Raw genomic sequence first — 21,720 nt, forward strand, 5'->3', positions numbered from 1 at the left:
ACAGCTCCTAAAACTTGTATTAATCTATAACTGTGGTCACAGTCTCTTAATCATTTAATGTCTTATTGTCCAATTTTTAAAATTGTACCTGTACAGCCAGTTTTTCCCTTTTTGCCTGAATATCCCATATCACAGTGGCAGATAAATGAGCCTTTGGTGTTTTCACAGGATCCACTTAGACAGATATTTGGATTCAGGTCACATTCATTAACATCTGTAAAACAGAGATATCATTAACACGAATAACCATTTGTTTCTGTCAGTGAGTACTTTTCCCCCGAGATAACACAACTGTGCTAAACAAATCAGAAAAGGTAAAATACTTTCACTCAAAAAAAATGTATCATTTGTGGAGCTCAATTCACATGTGCTTTCTACACTGCAGGCTACCCATGCGCACTGGCATCTTATCTGGACCCTAAGCAGGAGGTCAAGTAATCAAACTGACTGACTCCAGGTAAGTATAGGGCCTGTTTATGTGAAGTCTAGAAAACTTTTCAAAACAGCAGATTATGTTGCAAGATGAAACTTTTAATTCAATTTGCACAATGCCAACAATTTAGTTTCCATATTTTAAAGGAAAGGACAGATACATTACTATTCTCAAGTGTAGGTAGTTACAAACTTCACATCTTTCCCAAATCAAAAAAAAAATTATGACATTCACTTGAATTTCTGGGACTTCAAAAATATTCAGTAAGGGTTTTCCTAATATATATATGTGATACAGTTTAAATATTTTCCATTTTAAATTCTTGCTTCAGGCCAAGATAGAGTAATAGGCATAGAATCTACCTTCCCACCTGAAGCAACAACAAAAGGACAATATAGGCAAAAAAGATGGTGATCCTGAGAGAAAGAAAACAAACTGGATGAGTTGTACAAAGCCTCAGATGACTATGTAGGGAGAGCTTTAAGGCCATGACATGGGAAAGGGATGGCAGGTGAAACCAGGGTTTGTGCATCCTGGGTTGAGCAGATAAAGCTGAAAGTCCTGAAAGGCCCAGGTCACTGGAGGTCACAGGACAGAGCAAAGGATAGATGGGAGGTGCACAGAGAAAAAGCTACAGAGATCTGCAAAAGGTCCCAGACAACTGTTCAGATGAGTAATGATTAGTGGATGTGCATAAGGAAGTTACTCAAAACTGGGGAAGAACCATCCACAAGAATTCAAGGCAACAATCATCAGACTTCACAGAAGGCCTGGAACTGTGCCTATTCCCACCAGGCAGTTTGGAAAATCCCATAATTCACAGGTGTTTGAGTAATGTGTCCAGAAGGGTCTTGCCTCAGTAATGGAGCAAAATTAGCCCAAGACTAACTGCTGCTTAAAGCATAAAAGCAAGACTTTGAAAGGATCAATCTGTTTCCAAATAGCTGGGTCACAAAATAAAGTTCAAGAATATTTCTAGGAATCCAAAAATATCTAGCACCTAGTAACTCAAAATTTATATTGTCTGGCATCCAATCAAAAATTACCAGGCATTCCATCAAGCAGGAAAATATGACCCATAATGAAGAGGAAAGTCAATTTACTGAAATGACTCAGAACTGACACAGATGACAGAATTAGTAGAGCAAGCCATTAAAATAGCTATTACAACTGCGTTCTGTATGTTCAAAAAGCTAGAGGAATGACTGGGTATACTAACTTGAGACACCAAAGTATAAAAAAAAGACCTAAATCGAACTCTTACAGATGAAAATTATAACATCTGAGACAACAGGATTAAAGGCAGATTAGATACTGCAGAAGAAAAGTTCAGCAAATTTGAATACATAGCAATAGAAACTCTAAAACAAATACAATCAGTTCTAGAATTTATTGCCTTCTGTCAGAAATAAGTTTTGTTTACCTTTAAACAAAAGCCTAAACTCTAGTTACAGCAGGAGGAAGACAAAGTAGACATAAATAACGTATGGGCAAAACAAACTCTATCTAGAGTTGACCAATGGTAGATCAGTCCACATAACATATTTGATGAGGGCATTGTACCATGATCACAAAAAAGTGGCTCTTTGAAATGCTAGTTTTGGAACATTAGCATTGTATTCCTAAGTATCCTTACTGTTCACATAGAACCTATCAGCTATCCAAAGTAATCTTTATATAATTTAACAGTACTTGTGAATAACCAGAGAAAATGGAAAATTGTGTTTTCTTTGCTTACCTACACAAGTCTTCATGTCTTCAGATGCCATGAATCCATCATAACACAAGCACCTGTACTCTCCAGGTATGTTGGTACACTGACCACCATCACAGATATTGGGGTTATCTTCACACTCATCAATGTCTGCAGAGAATGAAACCAACAACAGCTTGATATTGGTTCTGTTAATTCAGTGATGATAAAGTTAACTGACCCAAGTCAAATGAACATGGTCTACTGACATAAGATCATTAGTTCTCAAATCCAAATAAAGCTTTACATAAAATATCCCATCAGCTTATCTCAGATGAAAAGGGAGAGGACCATTTTCAAAATTCACAACCTACTGTTCAAGGTCAAGAGCCATATCCACTTAAAAGTCCATCATTTAATTAGCAATTTTATCTGTGCTGTGAATTTATCATTTAAAAATGATTATGAATCTTATATTTCTCATCAAATTTAGATGCCTAAGATCTATCATCTCCTGTTTTATTGATATTTTGAAGTGAAAATTGGTTAATAAGCATATCTACTTAGATGCATTTTTAGTAAAAATATTTATTTTCAACATTCAGTTTTTACAGTCTAATTTACACCTAGGGCTTTTAAGAGAGATTCTTTTAAGTTAAGTTCTCTTCTTAACCCAAGCCAAAATCAATACCTAGATTACCTAATTCATTTTTCATCCCTACCTGCCTACATGGCTCTCTACCCCAGAATGATTCAACAGGAAGTGTAAATCAGACCAGCATTTCTCACATTTGAGGCCACATCCAAATCACTTCAAGGGCTTGTGAGAACAAATTCCTGTGTTCAGCCCCCAGGAGTTTCTGGTTCAGTAGGGCTATGGGAGGCCCAAGGTTTTTCCTCTCTGACTCATTCTCAGGTGAGGCTGGTGCTGCAGCTCCAGGCAGCGCACCCTGAGGAGCACTGAAGTGAGCCAAGAGAGCAGCGTCTTCAAAGCTCCAGTCCATGGAGAAACTATTTTTACACTCCACTTATTGAGCGTGTACCAAGTACTAGACTGAGTGCTACACAAACTCTTCCACACAGGGATCTAAACCCCATTTTATAAAAGAGAACTCTCTTAAGAACCCACCACTAAAATATGTAAAAAAAACCCAAAGATTTGGACTCAGAACTACCTGACTCCAAAGCCCAGGCCCTGAACCACTCCACACAGGGACCTGTTACTGATAGATTTCACAAGAGGCTAAAACATGCTTACCAGTACATGACCTCTGGTCGGGCATTAGTGCAAATCCTGGCTGACAGCTACATTCATAGCTACCTTCAGAGTTTGTACAGAAGGTCTCACAACCACCGTTCATTATGCTGCATTCGTCAATGTCTAAGAAAAATAAAAATAATATTACATTTCTCTGTGTTTATGATAATGGCATGTGTTTATAGTTTCTAGGTATGGATCAAGTAAAGCAAAAACAAACAAACAAACCAAGAGCATCCTGGAGCAACTGGAAGGCACTACATAGTTTGACTCCTTCAAAAATATGAACTACACACCTACTATGTGCTAGAGATGTGAATCTAATGGTGAATGAGATAGACACAAGACCTGCCTTCATAATGGTCGACTACAGCTGGAGAGTTAGAGGAACAATTCATTACACAATACACAGTGCACCACATGCACCATGGCAGAAATGCAAGGGTGCTGTGAGAACATACATGACAATGGCCACATAGGTGAGATTCTCCGGGTCACAGATTCAGTTATAAACTTGACATTCAGCTTAATTGGCTGAAGTTCTAAACCTTTTCAAGAACCTGAGTTGGAGTTCTGAGTTGTCCTGGGCCATGTTTCAGAAGAATCTGAGCTGATTTATGACTCTGGGTAGAAACCATGTGAGACTTGGCAGTTCCACATGATGTACACCCCAAACCAGGCAAAACTGGCGGTTTCTACAAAGTTTCACTTTGACTTTGGGCACAGTAAAGCCACAGCGTTTTCTGTGCCACTCTTTCCAGCATGACTAAACCTACAGAGGGCCAGCCACAAAGCACAAGGCTTGTCCCACAAAACCCCATCTTTAGGGAATGCCAGACCTAGCCTCTATTTCAATGTAAGATATGGCCTTCCTTCCAATAATTATTCCTTGAAATATTTAAACTGATCTAAACCACCTAAGGGCAGAGATTGCACCCAATGTTTTTTGTCTTTTGCATGGACCTCACCATGCTTCATTTATTTCAGGTAGTTAGCAATCACTGGCTGATCTGCCCAGCTATGCATGTGCATAGGAAACCATGCACTACCATTCACCATTAAAGCAGCATGGGTCAAATCACAGTTGTTAAAGCTAAAATATTCCACACCTCTCATTTAACTGTTCTTTAAACACACAAGGGAGGTGAGATCCGAAGATTGTGCGCCACTATGAAAAGAATTTTGCTTACAGGGGAACAAGAAAGATTAAGTAAAAGTAACTAGTGATGGCAACAGAGCTCAGAGAATACGGCTTGCGTGCTTTGGAAAGAGACTAATAAAATAAAGTATAAACCAACATTCGATATAGAACTTACCAACACAAAACAGCCGGTCGGGGGTTGAATGATAGCCAGGGTTGCAGGCACACTGGTATTTCCCCATGAGATTCACACATCGGCCATTTGGACAGAGGTTCGCACTCAATTCACACTCATTGATGTCTGTGCAGAAAATAAGAATGGCAAACATCCAGCCATCAGCTTCTGACTCTGGCAGAGATGTGGGTCAAATGACTGACCACAAGTAAGTGGTCTGAAAGTCTTCTTCCTTACCTATACATGCAGAGATGTTGGGGGACAGCTGATGGCCAGGAGGACATTCACAGCGGTAACTTCCCTCGGTGTTTAGGCAAACGCCTCCTCGGCATAGGAGGGGATTCCTCTGACACTCATCAATGTCTGCAAAATGGAAATGGCCCGTGGTGAAGATAGTGGTCGTGTCCTGCCCAGGTCCCCACGACCAGGCCAATGCATTCATCACCCGGTTTTGGGGTGTCCTGGCTGCTAATGACTTCCAGGGGCCCTTCTTGAAAAACTGCTGTCCATTTCATTCAGAAATACCTGAGAGATGAGAGATTATATTTCCCTCCCATGCAGAGGGCTACCCATGGCCAATAATTGGTTGAACTGATGTAGAAATCAAGATCTTGGCCTCCTTGTCTCAGGGTGGAACAATACTCTGATACCGTTCACACTCCTGAGTCACCTGTGGAATCCAGTCAACGCCAAAATGCAGCTGAACTCTGCTTCTCTTCTTCTCCTTCCCTAACCTGTCTCCTCCTCACTTTGTTACAGGTTCCTCCTAAGAGCATTCCCTCAAAATGATCTCTTTCTCGGAGAACCTAATCTAAGGCAACCAGCTTAATTAATCTCCTTCTCAAGAAATGTTGGACAGAGACTCTACACTGTAACCCTAAGTATAGCATATGTTCAACTTGTTCTCTCTTCCCTGGGGTATCTATTCTAGGTTTCACACTCACTCCTCAGGGACCAATAACCAGTGTCCAGGGCCCCCCACCACCCCACAGCAAAAATTCCCTCACCCCTTCCACATGTCAGTCTCCCTCTGCCACAGACTGACTCCCAATGCACTGGTGAGACCAAAACACTGGGGGAGCAGGAAGACGCTAGGACACAGGCTACGAGTCCTCAAAGCTTCTTGGAACCCCTTTTTTCCTGTGATGATCCCATGGGCACACACTTACCCATGCAGTTCTTCATCATCATGAATCCACTTTCATAGCCTTCATCGCACTTGCATTCGAAGTCCCCTGGGGTGTTCACACACTGGCCACGGCCACAGAGGTCAGGAGATATACGGCATTCATCGATGTCTATGCAAAAGCAGCAAGTGGCAGCAAGTGAATATCAGGATAGCCTTCATTCTTGTGGAATAAAGATGAAGAGTTCCAAAGGGTGTCCCTCCAAGGCGAGCCCCTCCACTGACCTGTGCAGTTCCTCTCTTCAGAGTCAAGCGCAAAGCCACTGTCACACCGGCACTTAAAACTGCCAATGGTGTTTCTGCACTTGCCATGGGTACAGAGGCTGGGAATCATCTTGCATTCATTGATATCTTCAAGAAAAATAAAATGTGTGAAAAGTTTGTGAGAAACCAATTAGGTTTCAGTGCCCAGCATTTTAAACTCAGGAGGTTGAAGGGTCCTGATATAAGGTATTGGCAATATTCACTTTAAAGAATATGTGATAACCCACAGGGAATATGACTGTGGAAACATTTCTAGTCTTTGAAACTTCTGTTTTAGAAAGCACTATCAGAGAAGTAAAGAGTGCATTTGGTTAGACTTGTAGAATCCAGCACACTGTCTGAGGCATAATGAACATTTAACTATTTACTGAATGAAGAGTCTAGATCATTAGTGTCTACACTTTAAGCACATAGAAGATTATTAGAATATATTGCCCACAGCAATCAATTGCTTGTGTAGAGCAGTGATTTTCAACCTTTTTCAGCTCGTGGAAGACATATCAAATTACTAAAATTCTGTGGCACACCAAAAACTATTATTTTTTGCTGATCTGACAAAAATTAGGCATAATTTTGATTCATTCACACTAGAAAAAAATTGTTGTGTGGGCTGTTGTCATTTTCTTCATTTGACAATCTAAGGGGGAAGAGGTCAGTGCCCCCAACTAAAGCGTCAGGAATCACATGCTTTAAAGACCCTGGCCACGCACCAGTGTGCCTCTTGTGGCACCAGTTGAAAATCACTGGTGTAGAGAAATGAGATATTCATTTATGCTTTTTCATGCTTTTTAAAAATACACTTAAAATACAAGACTTTCAAATATTGTATAGCCTGAAAGTTTCATTAATGTAATTAAAAGAGTCCTTTTTTACTAGGAGATAGCATCTGTAACATGGAATCTGAGTTTCTCCTTTTAGGGTCCTTTCCAGAGTAAGACCTAAAGCTCAAGAAATACAAGTTCATTGCTACATAGTGCCATGAGAGACAGAATTGGCAGATTAAATCTCAAGAACATCAAGTCCTTCTGTGGCAATGGATTTCCACAGCCTTTGGAAGCAAATCACTCAAGTTTCTTAAAATTAACTTAAGAGACATTTAAGAGGGCCATCTAGAAACTATCTCTCTAGACACAACAATTTAAAACCCCAAGGCTTCTTGGACCAAATGCTCAGTAGAAAAAAAAAGTCTACACATTTTTCTATAAGGATAGTTAAGTGATATTTACATACTCATTTCCCATTTGATTTAGTTATGAAGTTTGGATTAGGACCAGACACAACGGGCAACCAACAGAACACTCCATACTGGGAACATAAGCTGAGCCTCTCTGAATGATCAGAATTCTGAGGAACCAATTACGATTTTCCATATGCTGAAGTAAACAAGTTCTGTTTCATTGTGCATAAAAACTTAAATTAATTTTGGAATTAGTTTAAATCTGAGACTTCTTATGTTTTTGCATGGATTTTAGATTATAGCATAAAAAAACTGAAATAATATTTGAACTATCATGTTACTGGAGTGTGTCGGTCACAGGAGAGAACTTCACTGTATTTGGACAACCAGGACCTGCCACTGAGTGTCGCATGCCATTCACCCCCATTTTCTACACTGCAGTCACTGGGTGCTCAAATCAGTGGATAAAATGTCATATAATAGTGGCTTTAGCAGATGGCAGAAAAATTTCCCATTTCCTTTCATTTATGTTTGGTTTAGGATGGCATTAAGACCTACTTTAACACTTAATAATGGCTACATGGGAGAGGCAAGTGACCTCAGGAAATCCTGAGATAGAGAAAAAGAAAATCTATTAGAAAGTGAATGTTTGGTTACAGCGAGTTCAGAAGGCAAAGAATGTATGCTGAGATGATGGAAGGATGACCGCACTGATGATATTCGTCGTAATTCCATTAATAGAACTCTAGACTCATGGAAATGCATCTGCCAGTCCGAAAAGAAGAGCAATCAACTACTGAAACCATCTTACCTTTGAAGAAAGGTTTCCCATTTGTAATTTCCTTTGTGGCAAATCCGGGGCCTCTGGGACAGAGCTCATCATACTCAGGTGTGTTCTTCACAGGACACTCTTCGCATTCCTCCGTGCCCCAGGCCGCCCCCACAGAGCAGCAGCAGGCATCCATGCGGTGGCGGCCAGAAATGGGCAGAGTGCACTCCTCGTCATCGTACCTCAGGAAGCAGGTTTCCACGCGGTTATCTACCAGAGAGCAGAGGGAGGCTGAGGAGAGCAACTCTGGTTCCACAACCCCGAAGTGCCAGTGTTGTGTTAGGCAAAGTACAGTACACTCAATGATTTTCTATATACTTACTGACTAGGATTATTTTGTCCTCAAAAGAAACCCAGGCTTTGTGATGGGTATTCCTGCCTAACACAGACTCTTCTATTGGGTAACTCATACATATTTGCACCTACTATCTGTGCAAAGTTTCCTTTTGACGTGAGGTGTTTTCTGATAATCCTGCATAAGGAGCAGTATTCTGAGAAGTGTGGTGATGAGCATTGGGGAGCTGTTTTCACAGACTTGTCTGCTCCCAATGTGTGCCCGCCATAATGTCCTGACATCTCATCTGTAGCTAAAAAGCAAACTGCAATCTTTATCCTTGGAGGACATCTGAACTAGCTCCAGCCCCTTTTCCAGATGCATGTCATTGTGGAGAGGAATACCCCACCTGAGATTAAAGAGGAAAAGCAGCAAAGAAGAGCCGTTCACTCCTCTTCTCAATGACTTCTTTCACTTCAACTTGTGCTTATATATACATTCTTCTGGATACACGTGGGGTACCTCTAGCTCCGACCCCAAATTCAGGGGATTATGAAGAAGAATAAAAAGAATGGCAGGCCAGAGGTCAGAAGACCTAGAATTTGGTCCTATTCTGTGACTAAGAAGTCTGCTTGTCTTACACAATTATTGACCCTGAACCTGAATTTCCACATTTGTAAAATGATGTTCTACCCATCTCTCAGGGGGTTACTATGAAGCTCAAATGAGATTATGCATCTGAACATGGTAAAGTGTAATTAAAACATAAGGCATGATATTCCCTCTCTTTCTCCTTCACAAGGTGGTTATTAACCATTCACCTAAGTGCTCAAGCTTCCTTTAATGTTAGGAAGCTTCTGAGGCCTTCTGGGCAACTTTACACAAGAGTTGCCTTTATTAAGATGGATACTTCTTAAATGATTTATAAATTAAATATTAAAGCATCTTTCAGCTAAAGAGCCTGAAAGAAGTTTTTCATTATATGTTGACTGCTCTTAAACAAAGAAGCTAAGACTCAGAATGGCATTAACAGGCCTCCATAGTTACGCAAAGACTCGAGCCTTTGAATTCCAACTTTTCTCTTTCATATTGCTTACATTATAAACCAAAAAGTTCTATATTTAAAGGTTTGTTTATTCTAATTGGTAAGTGATCCAAATCCCTTAGCTGCATACCAGTCTTTTAACCACTTACAGTGGTCCTTCACTAAGAATGCTCTTTAGAGTAGTAAAGTTGCAGATACACAATGAGGCAGAGCCTTATTTCCATAGTCACAGACTCAGAAACCCGTGATCCAAGAGACATACTCCTAGCAGTCAGAAGCCATGGTATTAACATCAGAATAAGTCTGTCAGACCCCACAAGAATGGTGATGGGATCTGAAACCTAATGCCACTACAGATCTACAGGGCAGCTTTCTAAGAACTCAGGGTTCTGTGCCCAGTCTCTTCTGCACTATTGCCACTTGGGCTGTAGCCGTTGGCTTGGAGAAGCCCATCATGACTGACAGTGACAACAGCCCTGGGCTCCCTCAGGTTCACTATTCAAGACTGTGGCACTTTTCATTCCTGATACCCACAAGAACTTTCTGCAAAGATCTGTCATTCTGGCCAACAGTAGGACATGCCTAGCAGTTTCCAACTGAAATTGTTCTCCCTACCATTCACTTCACACCCTGTAGCCCATGACATATGGTGGCGGTGGGGGGGTGGATTTAGGAGCTCTGGGTTAATAACTATGATGGCAGTGATTTAAGGAATAGTTACATATCAATTACCGTTTCTCTTCTATAACATGTTCTCTGCTCTTCATACAAGGAATAAACAAAGAGCTTAAATCAGGAAGGCTCTTCTTCCAGGAAACCACCATGGACTCTAATGGAAATACTGAATTCGGGATGTAGGTGTCTGTTCTGGGAACCAAATATTCAACTCTATCTCATCAACTGAAGTTTTATTAATCTTTAAGAAATGATCATTTGGGAAGTAATGAGCTCAGTATTTACCCAGGCAGATCCTTCCTGTGACATCCAAAGTCATCCCACTGGGACACTGACATATAAATGATCCCCTGGTGTTAACACATTCGCCATTTTTGCACACTCCAGGGAACACTTCACATTCATTTATATCTATGAAGGAGAGAAAAGCATGAATTAATATATCTCTGTAACATCATTCTATTTATTCCATTCTTGGAGTTATAATTATTCTCATAATAGAAACGGCCATTTGAACCTGGTAAGTTCACAAAATTAGTTTGTCTCCCAACAGTTTAGGTAGAATTTCTGGGGCATCCGAATAGCAACAAAGAGAGCTCACCTGCCACCAAAGATGTAAGAGTTTCTCCATGGACTCAGGGAGTAACTTTTGAGTTTTGGAGACAGGGAGCTGGTGCAAGTTCTTGGGGACAGTTCTGGGCAGTGTGGCTATCCAGGTAAGGCTCCCAGGAGCCATCTAATTAGCTTTATGAGTCCAGGTGTTTGGAAATCAGTAGAGAAAGGGAAACCTGGTCTTTCAAACTACCAAAGAATAAAGAACTTGAAACTAAGCACACACACACACACACACACACACACACAAAATCCTACTAAGGAATATGTGGAGCCAGCAAAAAGATTCTCTTTTGAGAAGTGCTCAAGAAGTCCCTAGAAGCGTATTACTATTTCTAACTTAGCTATGATCTCAGACTGTTCTGTCAAAACCTTGGTGGTCCCCATTTGAGTTGCAGAGAGTCGAAAGATACTCATGCTCATCCACTTATCATTCACTCACTCTCTCTCGAATGTGCTGGTTCATCACAGTTTGCTTCATGCAGAGCAGTATGTTCTCTGCACTTAATTTGGAAAAATATTCACCATCAAATAAATCCAAAGAAAGGAACATACTTGTCAATGTCAAAAAAAAATGGAGTGTTATTTAAGAAATTCACATATGCTGGGTCTGTATTTAGAAGAAATAACTTCCCAAACCAGGGATGTTAGGGGAAAAAAATGTTCCAGAATTTCCTTGTAAGAGAGATAAATGGAAAGGGAAAAATTTACCTTCTTGGGTTTTTTTGTTGTTGTTGTTGTGCTGGCCACTTGTACACCAAAATGTGCTGCTGAGGTCAGATAACTTATTAACAATGGGTCTGGACCAAAGAAAGGCCAAAGAATTCAGTCATCATTTGGAAAGCAAGACCCTGGGTGGGGGTTACAGTGTTCCTCTTTATTTTAGCAGGGAAAAAACTTCATTTCATCCCACATATGGGACTAATTGCTGTTTTTAAAATTTTTCAGCTGCTGTGTCATGTCAGGTTGTGTTTGTCACCCTGACCTGTGCCTATCTGGGACTCCGTGAGAAAGAACCACAGCAAATGGAAGATGATCCACACACAGTTTCAGAAACAACACAGCAGAGTGTGTCCTTCTAAATCACCCATGACAATGAAACAAACAAACAAACAAACAAAAACCAGGACAAACCAAGAAAAAGGCAAAATTTGCAGCCTCATTTAAAAACTCCTATTTTATCTTCTGGTATATATAGCATTTGGAAAGTGCAGTCAATTCAAACCACGGTCAGCCTAAAACATTTTCAACTACCTGACATCCCGGCCACAGAAGTCTGAAACTGGCCATAGCGTATATATCCTGGTGAAATTAACATCTGTCATGCTCTACAGTTCCCATTATTCTTTTTCTCTGCTGTCTATTTCTTACTGTGAAGTTATGGGACATCTATACCCAGCCCAAAATAACACAAGCATTCTTCAAGCACACAAAACTGATGTTTATAAATAATCATAAATACCTTCACACTGTGTTCCTTTAATTCTTGAATAGCCTTTGCCACATATGGGATCTGTAAAAACAAATCAAATCAAAACAAACAAACAAAAAACAAATTTGAGATAACAATATCCAGACTTTGTAATTATGACTTACTATAAGAAACATGAAAGGGGACCTGGAACATGAATTGGATTTTGTTGCTATGAATAAGTCTGAGATAACAAAGTGTTTCTGAGATTGCATAAGTGAAAAAGAATAATAAAAGCCCAATTTCTCTGAGATATCCAAAAAGACCCAAAGGTACCCTAAAGATCACGCTAAGCTGATGACCAAGAAAGAAACTGACTAGATTTCCCTCTTGTTGATAGCCCTGAAACAGGAATCTCCCTATAGGGTTACTGTGACATGGATTTGGGAAACAAATTCTAGAACTTCGAGCTTCCATGCCCTGCAGTGTTCACAGTACATAAATTAACACATTTATATACCCAAACACAGAATCAACAAAATCATCAGCAAGGCTCTCAAACCTCAACTTTACAACAGATTTAGAAGTTTAGTCATGAATACTGTTTCCTTTAGGTTAACCAGTTTTTTTGGAAGAAAATGTGCACCTATAAAAAGCTCAGGACCCCTAATCCTTAGGTTCTGCAGAGAGCCAGCAGGAATTGCTGACCCAGGAAAGCCGCACCAGCTAGCTGTATTACAATGTGGTGACAGGAAACAATAAATTGCCAAATTCCCTGAAACCATTGCCTTTGATACTTCTCTTAGTTTCCTATTCACTAATACACTTCATTGAGGTCATCAGAATTAAATTTTCTAAAATCCTCCACATGACCCAAATGTACAAAGTACTAGGCTTCCCCTTTCTAAGCAAAACGAGCAGCAGGAATGGCACAGGAGCCACAGCAGCCGCATCTCTTACCAACTTGGCATAGGGTACAGGGGCTGCCCCAGGCAGCACCAAGGGAGGAACAGCACTGGGACTTTAGAGTGGCTCCATTGATGTTGATCTCACAGCGCCCGTCGATGACAGTCTGCCAGCAAGTGCCCTTGATGGTTTCTGTGGGGGGCACGGAGGAGAATCTTTACTAGACACTGAAGCACAGCAGCCTTGATAAACACAGGAAAACCATTCTCAGAAAGATAAATACCTATGCAGATGGTTTTTGTCGGATCCAAAGTACTTTCAGAAGAACACTCACAAATAAAAGAGCCTTGGGTGTTTTTGCAGACTCCATTAATGCAAGGATTTGACTCACATTCGTCGATGTCTGAAACAAGAACGGGTCAACATTACTGCTGCAAACTAGACTCGGGCATGAATGAATATTTAAACTTTGGCCTCAACTGCTACCACATATTCTTCATTAGATAGTAAAGCTGGCCTAAATAGAATTTTTCTAGGCTAGATGGAATGCCAAGATAATAATTAAGCACATCTCTATAGTTCAGAATCTGGTACATGGACGAATCTTTTTATTCAGAAAATCTGGAGCAAATGTAAGTGTAACTTCTGAATAACTAACTCAAACAGCATATGCGTAATGTTTTCTCTGTCTATTAAATGATAGTTAATAGAATGCCAATTTCAGGCAAATGCAAAATGAATGCTTTAAAATGGCACTTGAACTCAAAATAAATGGCAAATAATATACTAATTGTAGGTAAGTACCACTGGCAGCTTGCAAAGTGTCTACAAATGCTGTATAGGAAAAAGAAGCTCATCTAAAAGGGGCATAATTGTCTAAAATAGAAGAAACTCTAATTTATTCTCATGGTTTTTTAGCAGCATTCCACAAAACAGCAAAGAACATAGTATAAGAACAAAAATTATAGCTTACCTTCACAGGTTTTTAGATCGGGTTTGTATATAAACCCCTTGGGACAGGTACAGACAAAACTTCCAGGAGTGTTCCTACATTGCCCGTTGTCACAGAGAAGACTGTTCAATGCACATTCATTGATATCTGGAAAACCAACAAAAATGAACTTTTTAAAGAGCTCATCATTTGCATGCAACATCTTTGCTCTTTTAGTTAGGGTTTCAGGTCATAATGATATGATTAATTCAAACAAAGAGGCAAAACTTCTGTACCATTGGTTTTTGGTTAAATTGCCTAATTTTAAGGCCTGATTATCTGTACTTGATGTGTACAGAGTCTAGACTCACCATACATTATGCAATACACTTCTTTCTTTAGCAGAAAGAAAATCTGGATTTACTAGAAATCACTACTAATCTTTATTTAATTGCCTCATTGTACCAGAACTTAAAGGTCTAATCCTATTCATTTAAGGAACGAAATAAATATTTAGAAAGCATGGTCCATCTTCGATATGTGTTAGTTCCAGGATGTGTGTTTCTCCTTTTGAATAATTTAAAGGGTCTTTGGTAATGTGTATCAACTATGAGGCAATCTCTAGAGTTTATAGTTGTCATGAGGAATTTAGCCTCAAGATTTAGAGAGCTGAGGAAAACCCCTTGTTTTCAGATGGGGTTTTCTAATTAGACAGTAACTGTCTAATGCAAAACCTGCCTTTTGATATGTATGACTTAAATTAGGAAGAATAGAAATTATACAGCTTTTTTTTTTAAGTATCCATTTGGGCTATAACATTATCCAGCCCAGAGAATACATTCACAAGGAATTTTTTAGACATGGAGAGATTCTGCTTAGATCATCACTTGACAAGCTAGTAGCCCTGACATAAAGGATATACAAATTCAGCACTGGAAGCTGCATGGGTCACAGCATTAAATGCCTTAAATCAGCAACATCTTTATAAAGTTTTTATGAGTATGAAGTTGTGTTATTGGCTGAGCAGGCAGCATACTGAGAATTCTGTCAAAATGGTATAAGGAAATGCTAACACTGTCCAAAAGGCTCATATTGCAATTCTTAAACCGATAATGTCAGAAAACTCGGGAAACTTAAATTGAGCAATTGATGAGGAAGCTAAAAAAAAAAAAATAGCCAGTCCCTAGGACCCTGTGTGGGAAATGGCTGGAGTGGATCTTTGAGTTCTCACTTCATACCTCTGAACATAATCAGAAGTCTGAACATACTTCTGACCTGGTGATAATGGGTCCAACTTAGAGCATGTACCAAAGCGTGAAAGGAAAAATCCCTACAGCTTCTCAGACTCTCCCTTTTGCTTCCCATGGGGTGACTTCTGGATGAAGTTAAAACATCCCTGTTCTCTCTGGCCTGCCCAAATAAATAGTGATGTTTTTGTGTCTGCCAATGAAGAGAGGCCCCCATAGAAAAATGAAATAATAAAACTTGTTTTCAGTGGAGCCTCGTTTAGAAGTACCCAAAGTGTAGCACATCCATCTGCCCAGTCCTTGAGGTCCTAAAAGAGCAATTTGGTCCATGCATCAAAAGGAAAGCAATATGCATGAAATGTCTCAGAAAACAGGTGAAAGTTCTCACCAACACAATTTTTTCCAGATGCATCCACTTCATATCCTGAGTTGCATATACATTTGTAGGTCCCACGGAGATTTTCGCAAATTCCATTTGGACAAATATCAGGATCTAATGCACATTCATTTATATCTGCACCACAAAAACAATTCACAATCAGTAACATTCTAAAGTAAACACCAAATGAACTGTCAAAAAATAACATTACAATAAATGCAATGACCTTAGGACCTTGCGAAAGAAGATTACATTTTGATAAGAAAGCTTGACCCCTTTTTCTCAGCACAAGAAATTCTGAGTCATATCTTCCTTCCCTTAGTCCCTGAGAGGAACTGGCATCTGAGGCTGGACCTACAAGATTACCAACCCTCCATCAAGCTGAAGGAGATCCCCTGAACTTCTCTTCCAAACACCAAATGGTAAAGTGGGTCAAACGCAGAGCTCAGAGCCCTACAACTGGTCTCTCTGCCACCAGCTATCCATCTTCCATCTACCTTCCACATCGCCAGCAGCTGATTGTGTCATTTGCACGGTTCAAACTTTTCTAAGTTCAGTAATATCCTCAAGCTCGAATTAAAACATAAACTCTGCTTATTGACTTTAAACTCTCACTGTTGCGTGAACATAAAACACCCTCTTCACTCTGTGTCAAGAGTGTCTGGAGCAGACCCACGCATCGGTCCAAAGCCCACTAAAACACCGCCTGCTCTGGAAAACCCTCTGTCACTCTGTCCAGAGGAAGCTGCATTCCCCTTCTCCTGTGCTCTCTCATACTGAGGAGAAAGCTCTAACAGTCAAAGGTGATGCAAAATGACAATCAGTGAACGGCAGTCTCAAACCTTGGTCCGTGACTCTTCTATAAATCAGGGTTGACCTTTGTTCACTTCTGCAGGTCCCTAGCACAACTTACTTACTCCCCACTAACTCTTTATTAATTATAAATTTCCTTACTTTTCCTCTCTTCTCCTCTAAATATCCTGTCCCCATCTTCATCCACACAAAATGATGAAATCAGTCAACTTGAATGAACTGACAATCAGTTCAGCCCGTGTACTTTATTCAGATCTCTCCTGAATCAAATTACTTAGTTTTATATTAATAAAAGAATCCCTTCCTCTTTCATACCACCCATTTTATACTTATTCCAATTCTCCCTTTTAACTGTAATTCCTTTTATAGCACTGATATTTCTCTAGTTCTTACTCCTACACTTAAATACTTCATTCTCATTCAACTTGGTTAACTGCTGTCACTGCACGCTACAAAATATAAGATAAAAAATATAAAATATAAGATGGCTCCCAATTGTCATCTCATAATGACTGAGCACTAGACAGTTAAGAAATTACAGTTCACTTGAGCCCATGACCCTGAATTGTACTTGACAGTGGGAGACCCAAAGGGAGGCGAGGCTAACCCTCGTCGTACACCAGCATCACAGTCATTGTACCTAATCTGTCTTCCCACACCCCCCGGGAGCGTACCCAGCCCGCAGTTCCAAGCACCACACCCACACCCAGCAACTCCAGGACCCACTGTGCCACGGCTGCTCTGCTGCTGGGGGGCTTCTAGGCGACCCAGGTACATCACGCAGTGACAGCTGGGCTGGTGTAAAGGGACCAGCTAGAAACCCACAGGAAGGCCTGATCCTGCCTCTGCACATGCTCAAGGTAGTAAATTCTGAAGCAGGTCCTTACCACTGCCTGCTGACGTCATCCCTGGCCCACTGCTGCAGAGCGCCTGATATTCCGCTGCAATAAATTAACAGATAGTAAATGATTCCCTTGTTTGCAGAACAGGTCAATCCTGCTTTTGGCTCTGCACACATCATTTCCTCCTAAGTGAGTGGAACTGAAATAAGTGGCAACGGAAAAAAAGCATCTCCTGGGGGGAGTCGCCATTCATTACACTGAGCTCCCATTTTAACGGCTCTGCATCAAGGAGGAAAACAACTTTTAAGGCTATAAGCAAGTTACAGCAATTCCTTGTGCAAAGCACTTTCGGAAAAGGTGTTTTTCCTATAACTTGATTTTGTTCACCGGGGAACAGTTTACACTTACAGTGAAATGTGCCTGTTAAAGTGTGGTTTCTTCACTGTTAATAAAACTTTCTCCCACCATCTTGGGAATAATTTTGTTTCTCAGTGCAAGCTGTTTTTTCAGTACCCAGTTCTTAACATTTTCTTATTTCTCTCTGTAAATTCTCTAGCCTCCACTCACAAGAACAGCAGGGTATCTGTGCTTGCATTAAAGTGTATTTTTAAAATGACTATTTTCCAGGGTACTAGACTCATTCTACATGATAAGTCTATAGGAGAAGTATGGCATGCTATTAAAACTGTGAGATCTTATTGAAGAAATTGAAGTTTATAAAATGTATTCCCAAATTTGTGATGAATCCGGTTTCTACTTCTATTTTTAAAATTAAACTTATTGGTTAAAACTGATACAATATTTTACATACTATCCAATAATATTTAAAGGGACGTAAGTGTTTCATGGTCAAATGCAAGTCATTTGTACTTAAGTGGCAGGAAACTGGATACTAGGGAAGCTGGATACTAGGGATGGACCTTTTTATGGGGGCCAACTGCACCTCACTGTTAAGCAAAGAGTCCTTAAACTTTTGCTAGAAAATTATTTTTCTGATGACAGCGATGCAAATGAGTTATACTGTACAGTGAAAAATTGAAGGTTGAATCCTTCAGAGACTGTGCCTTCTAGCAAATGTAATTTGAGAAAAATGGGGAAAATCTCTTAATTTTTAAATCATCTTAAAGGGAGTGAAAAGAGGAACAAATGGAAGGTGTCTACCACTGTGTGTTTGAAAGACAGGAACTAACTGGGTGCAAGAAAGACATATACCCTCTTTTTTCCGTCTCACATCAGCAATTAATTGAAACATCTACCAAAAAGCAGAGAAATACTGCAAGTGATAAAAAAGGAAAAGTAAAATCATACCAGCTATATGAGAAGTACTTTTCCAGGCAGTGCTAAATTAGCTGACGCTTGGCCTAAATGCAGGTACATTATTGTCCTCATTCTTTGCCATCTGGACAAGATCTGGCACTACAGTATTCTCTGTGGTGAATTCAGGTCAGCATGGGTTTGATGCTGATGGCAATCTTATTGCCAGGGGTCTTGGGAACATGGCATTTCCCCCTGTTAGTTTTCCTCTTCTATAAATTGGAGCCAGTGATACCCAACTCACACTGTCGTTCTATGGATTTAATGACAGAACGCATGAAGTGCTCAGCATGACACCTGGCACAGCTCAAGCACTTAAATGGCAGGCATTGTTGAACTAACTCAGCATGTGCCATGGAGAGCGTGGTATGAAAACAGACGAGCAATGTCTTAATAAGTATACTTCCTGTGTATTTAACTGACCCATTTCTGTTAGGAGGAAGTGAGAAATAGCTTCATAGCTCAGCCAGTGAGAAATAGCTTCATATATAGCCTGTTTGATCTCCAGAGCACAAAGATGAACTTTAGATGTTGTGTAGTTGGGGTTTCTCATTAAATTAACTAACGATACTCATTCTGGACATTTGCAATACTTTTCAAAGTCCCCCTTCTGTCCTGCAATGAGGGAGTCCCACATCCAGGAACTTCACGATTTGGCACTGTCATCTACCGAAGAGGTGGAGAAGCCTAACTGAATGAAAGCACTTCCACATGTGGACCTCTTCGGCAAACCCGCTGAAATACAGAACAGAGGCTAGTGAAACTGGACTTCAACTTTAACTCTAAGCTTTACTGCTTAAAGAAATCTGGTCTCTTTCAGTCATCTTTTTATAAGCCCATTTTATTTTCCTATGTATCATAAAAATTTTTTTGGAAGTGTACTCGGTCCAGAGGGAAAAGGTGAAAACTAAGAACCACATGCACCAAGGGTCCTGGATTCCAAGTTTGGCTCTTCTGTCCACTTAACATGTGAGCTGTCACCTATAGTCTTGTGCACCCGTTTTCGTGATACTCATCCATCTTCTAAATTCGAAGCATGCAACAGAAATACTTTGAAAAGTTCAAGTAACACACAAAAGGCTGACAGTAATAATATACAACTGTGTAGCTACATGAAAGTATTTCTGCCTATTATGTAATTGAAGCATTGTTAATGTATATTTAACTGATTGGTAACCATATATAAAATGATAATTTGTGTGTTAGTCACCAGGTAAAGTAATTAGCCAGAATAAAGCTTTCTTTCTTTAATTAGTATCTCTCATTTCTTTTCAAGTCTCCTATTTAACTTTAATTTTTCATAAAATATGTTAATTTCTAACTCATAATTTCAAATATCATCATTTTCAAAATGACAAATGTTTTAAAATTGTGCATTAGTCTTTCATTAATTAATTTTGTCTAGTCAGAAATGAACTAACTGAATCTTAGATCTGATATTGAAAATGTAGCTCTGATTGGTTGATTCACATCTAACACTATTTTAGGACATTAGAAGTAAACAGCCAAGCTACTTTAAAATTGTATTCAAATGTAGATAGTCTATTGTATTAATTTCAACAGACTCTTTTTGCCTTACAAATAGAAATAATTTACAACTGGATTACCTAAAACAAGTTATTCTCAGATAAGAAAACTAAAGAATCCCTTTTTCATATTAATCTAATTTGTAATTATGTTTACTAATGTAAGCTATCACAAGTCTTTTTGAAAGTAGGTGAGAAAAATTCCTAAATAAACAAAAATCCACAGAAAAACTAACCCCCCTAAATTAAGTACTTTGCCTGTGGCTGGGGGCAGATCTGTAACTGAGGGACCAGTTTTCTTTTCACTACACCATGTTGTTTCAAACAGAAGTAATTACTTTTTCCCTAGGGTTGAATAAAATCATTTAGGAATAGCACACTTATATCAACATGAGGGATTTCAACAAAATTCACTAGGCCTTTTGGAGAAAAGTTGGAAATATTCAGGTAACCTGAAAATTATTTGCTTTTACACTGTGTAATAGTCTGCTCTGAGGGAGTTCCTGCAAAATGCAAACACTGTGGAACTACTTTAGAAAACAAAGTAAGGGGCATGCATTCCAAAGAGCATGAATATCACTGAGGTGGAAGAGTTCTGACAGGAGGCACAAATGTGCCGCCTGCTGCAACTGGCTGTTAGACCTGGGTGAGCGATGTGGGTTAGACCCCAACTAGCCCCTGCCACGGCCCCAGGAAGGTACATGGTATATACCTGGAGAGCATATGTAGTCTTTCCCTATGACGTCTATAAATTCTGTAAATGCAAGACTGCCAATGGTGGCAGAAGGCAGGCAGTACAAGGCACCCCCATGACCCCACTTACCTGAATTCTGTGCAGGACACGGCTGGCAAGGATCTTCTCCAAATGCATACTCAGTGTTGGCGCAACAGCATTCAGATTTAGTAACAGCACCGAACAAGGGCTTGACACACTGGCCTCTCTTATATCCACCATAGCATGTGCTCCGTCTGTGTGTGTCTAAACAGGAAGAAGCAACTGTCATCACACCATCGCTTCAAACAGATGAGAACCCCCCGGGTCAAAGTTGGACCTAGCTTTATTTAGCCATCGTCCCTGTTCGAACTCATGAAGAATGCCTCTGGTGTTAGGTCTCAATAAAATATCATAAAAACAAAACAAACTACATTCAGTTTCCAAGCACTGGAAACCAATGGCCAGAGTCCCGTTTTCTAGGGACTTTTGTGGTTTACCCAACTGTGAAGCATGTAAGTGCTGGAATTGTATCTCATTCATTTTTGTCTTCCTCAGGCCTGCACAGAGCAGACACTTAATAAATCCTGACTGAATGATGGATGGTTGTTGAATCTCACCTCATGATAAATAAGATCATTGTGAACTGTGGCCTACCTCAATATAGACATGTAATTATTGAATGTCTGGATTAGACGTACTTTCAAAAAAGGAAGTTTGATCTGTACAATGTTCGTTATATAAATCTGTAGATATTGGTCCATAAACAGTGTCACCATCAGAGAAGGGGTTTCCAGCTATGCCCAATCATCTCCCAATCCAAAGGGCTTCCTAACCAGCTTTCTTAAAAGTAATTTGGATAAAATTCATATCTATT

The 21,720-nt window shown here is 39.9% G+C and overlaps 1 protein-coding gene across 4 annotated transcripts in view; it reads right to left on the reverse strand.

The window, feature by feature from the left end:
• The window catches only part of FBN1 (fibrillin 1), a 228,806-nt gene that overhangs the window by 69,183 nt on the left and 137,903 nt on the right, over positions 1 to 21,720 (reverse strand). For 3 of the 4 annotated variants that reach the window (XM_036033263.1, XM_036033271.1, XM_028505704.2), the window contains 16 exons: positions 20,955 to 21,110; positions 17,337 to 17,390; positions 15,646 to 15,771; positions 14,053 to 14,178; positions 13,363 to 13,482; positions 13,134 to 13,271; positions 12,225 to 12,275; positions 10,436 to 10,561; positions 8,139 to 8,366; positions 6,112 to 6,237; positions 5,870 to 5,998; positions 4,938 to 5,063; positions 4,701 to 4,826; positions 3,385 to 3,507; positions 2,172 to 2,297; positions 89 to 214 (listed from right to left, as the gene is read on the reverse strand). In XM_036033263.1, coding sequence (XP_035889156.1) covers positions 89 to 214; positions 2,172 to 2,297; positions 3,385 to 3,507; positions 4,701 to 4,826; positions 4,938 to 5,063; positions 5,870 to 5,998; positions 6,112 to 6,237; positions 8,139 to 8,366; positions 10,436 to 10,561; positions 12,225 to 12,275; positions 13,134 to 13,271; positions 13,363 to 13,482; positions 14,053 to 14,178; positions 15,646 to 15,771; positions 17,337 to 17,390; positions 20,955 to 21,110 — 2,007 coding nt within the window. The remainder of the gene's footprint in view (positions 1 to 88; positions 215 to 2,171; positions 2,298 to 3,384; positions 3,508 to 4,700; positions 4,827 to 4,937; positions 5,064 to 5,869; positions 5,999 to 6,111; positions 6,238 to 8,138; positions 8,367 to 10,435; positions 10,562 to 12,224; positions 12,276 to 13,133; positions 13,272 to 13,362; positions 13,483 to 14,052; positions 14,179 to 15,645; positions 15,772 to 17,336; positions 17,391 to 20,954; positions 21,111 to 21,720) is intronic. The other variant, XM_036033266.1, reaches the window with a different exon arrangement.

The sequence above is a fragment of the Phyllostomus discolor genome, chromosome 1 (genome assembly GCF_004126475.2).
Source record: "Phyllostomus discolor isolate MPI-MPIP mPhyDis1 chromosome 1, mPhyDis1.pri.v3, whole genome shotgun sequence".
NCBI lineage: Eukaryota > Metazoa > Chordata > Mammalia > Chiroptera > Phyllostomidae > Phyllostomus > Phyllostomus discolor.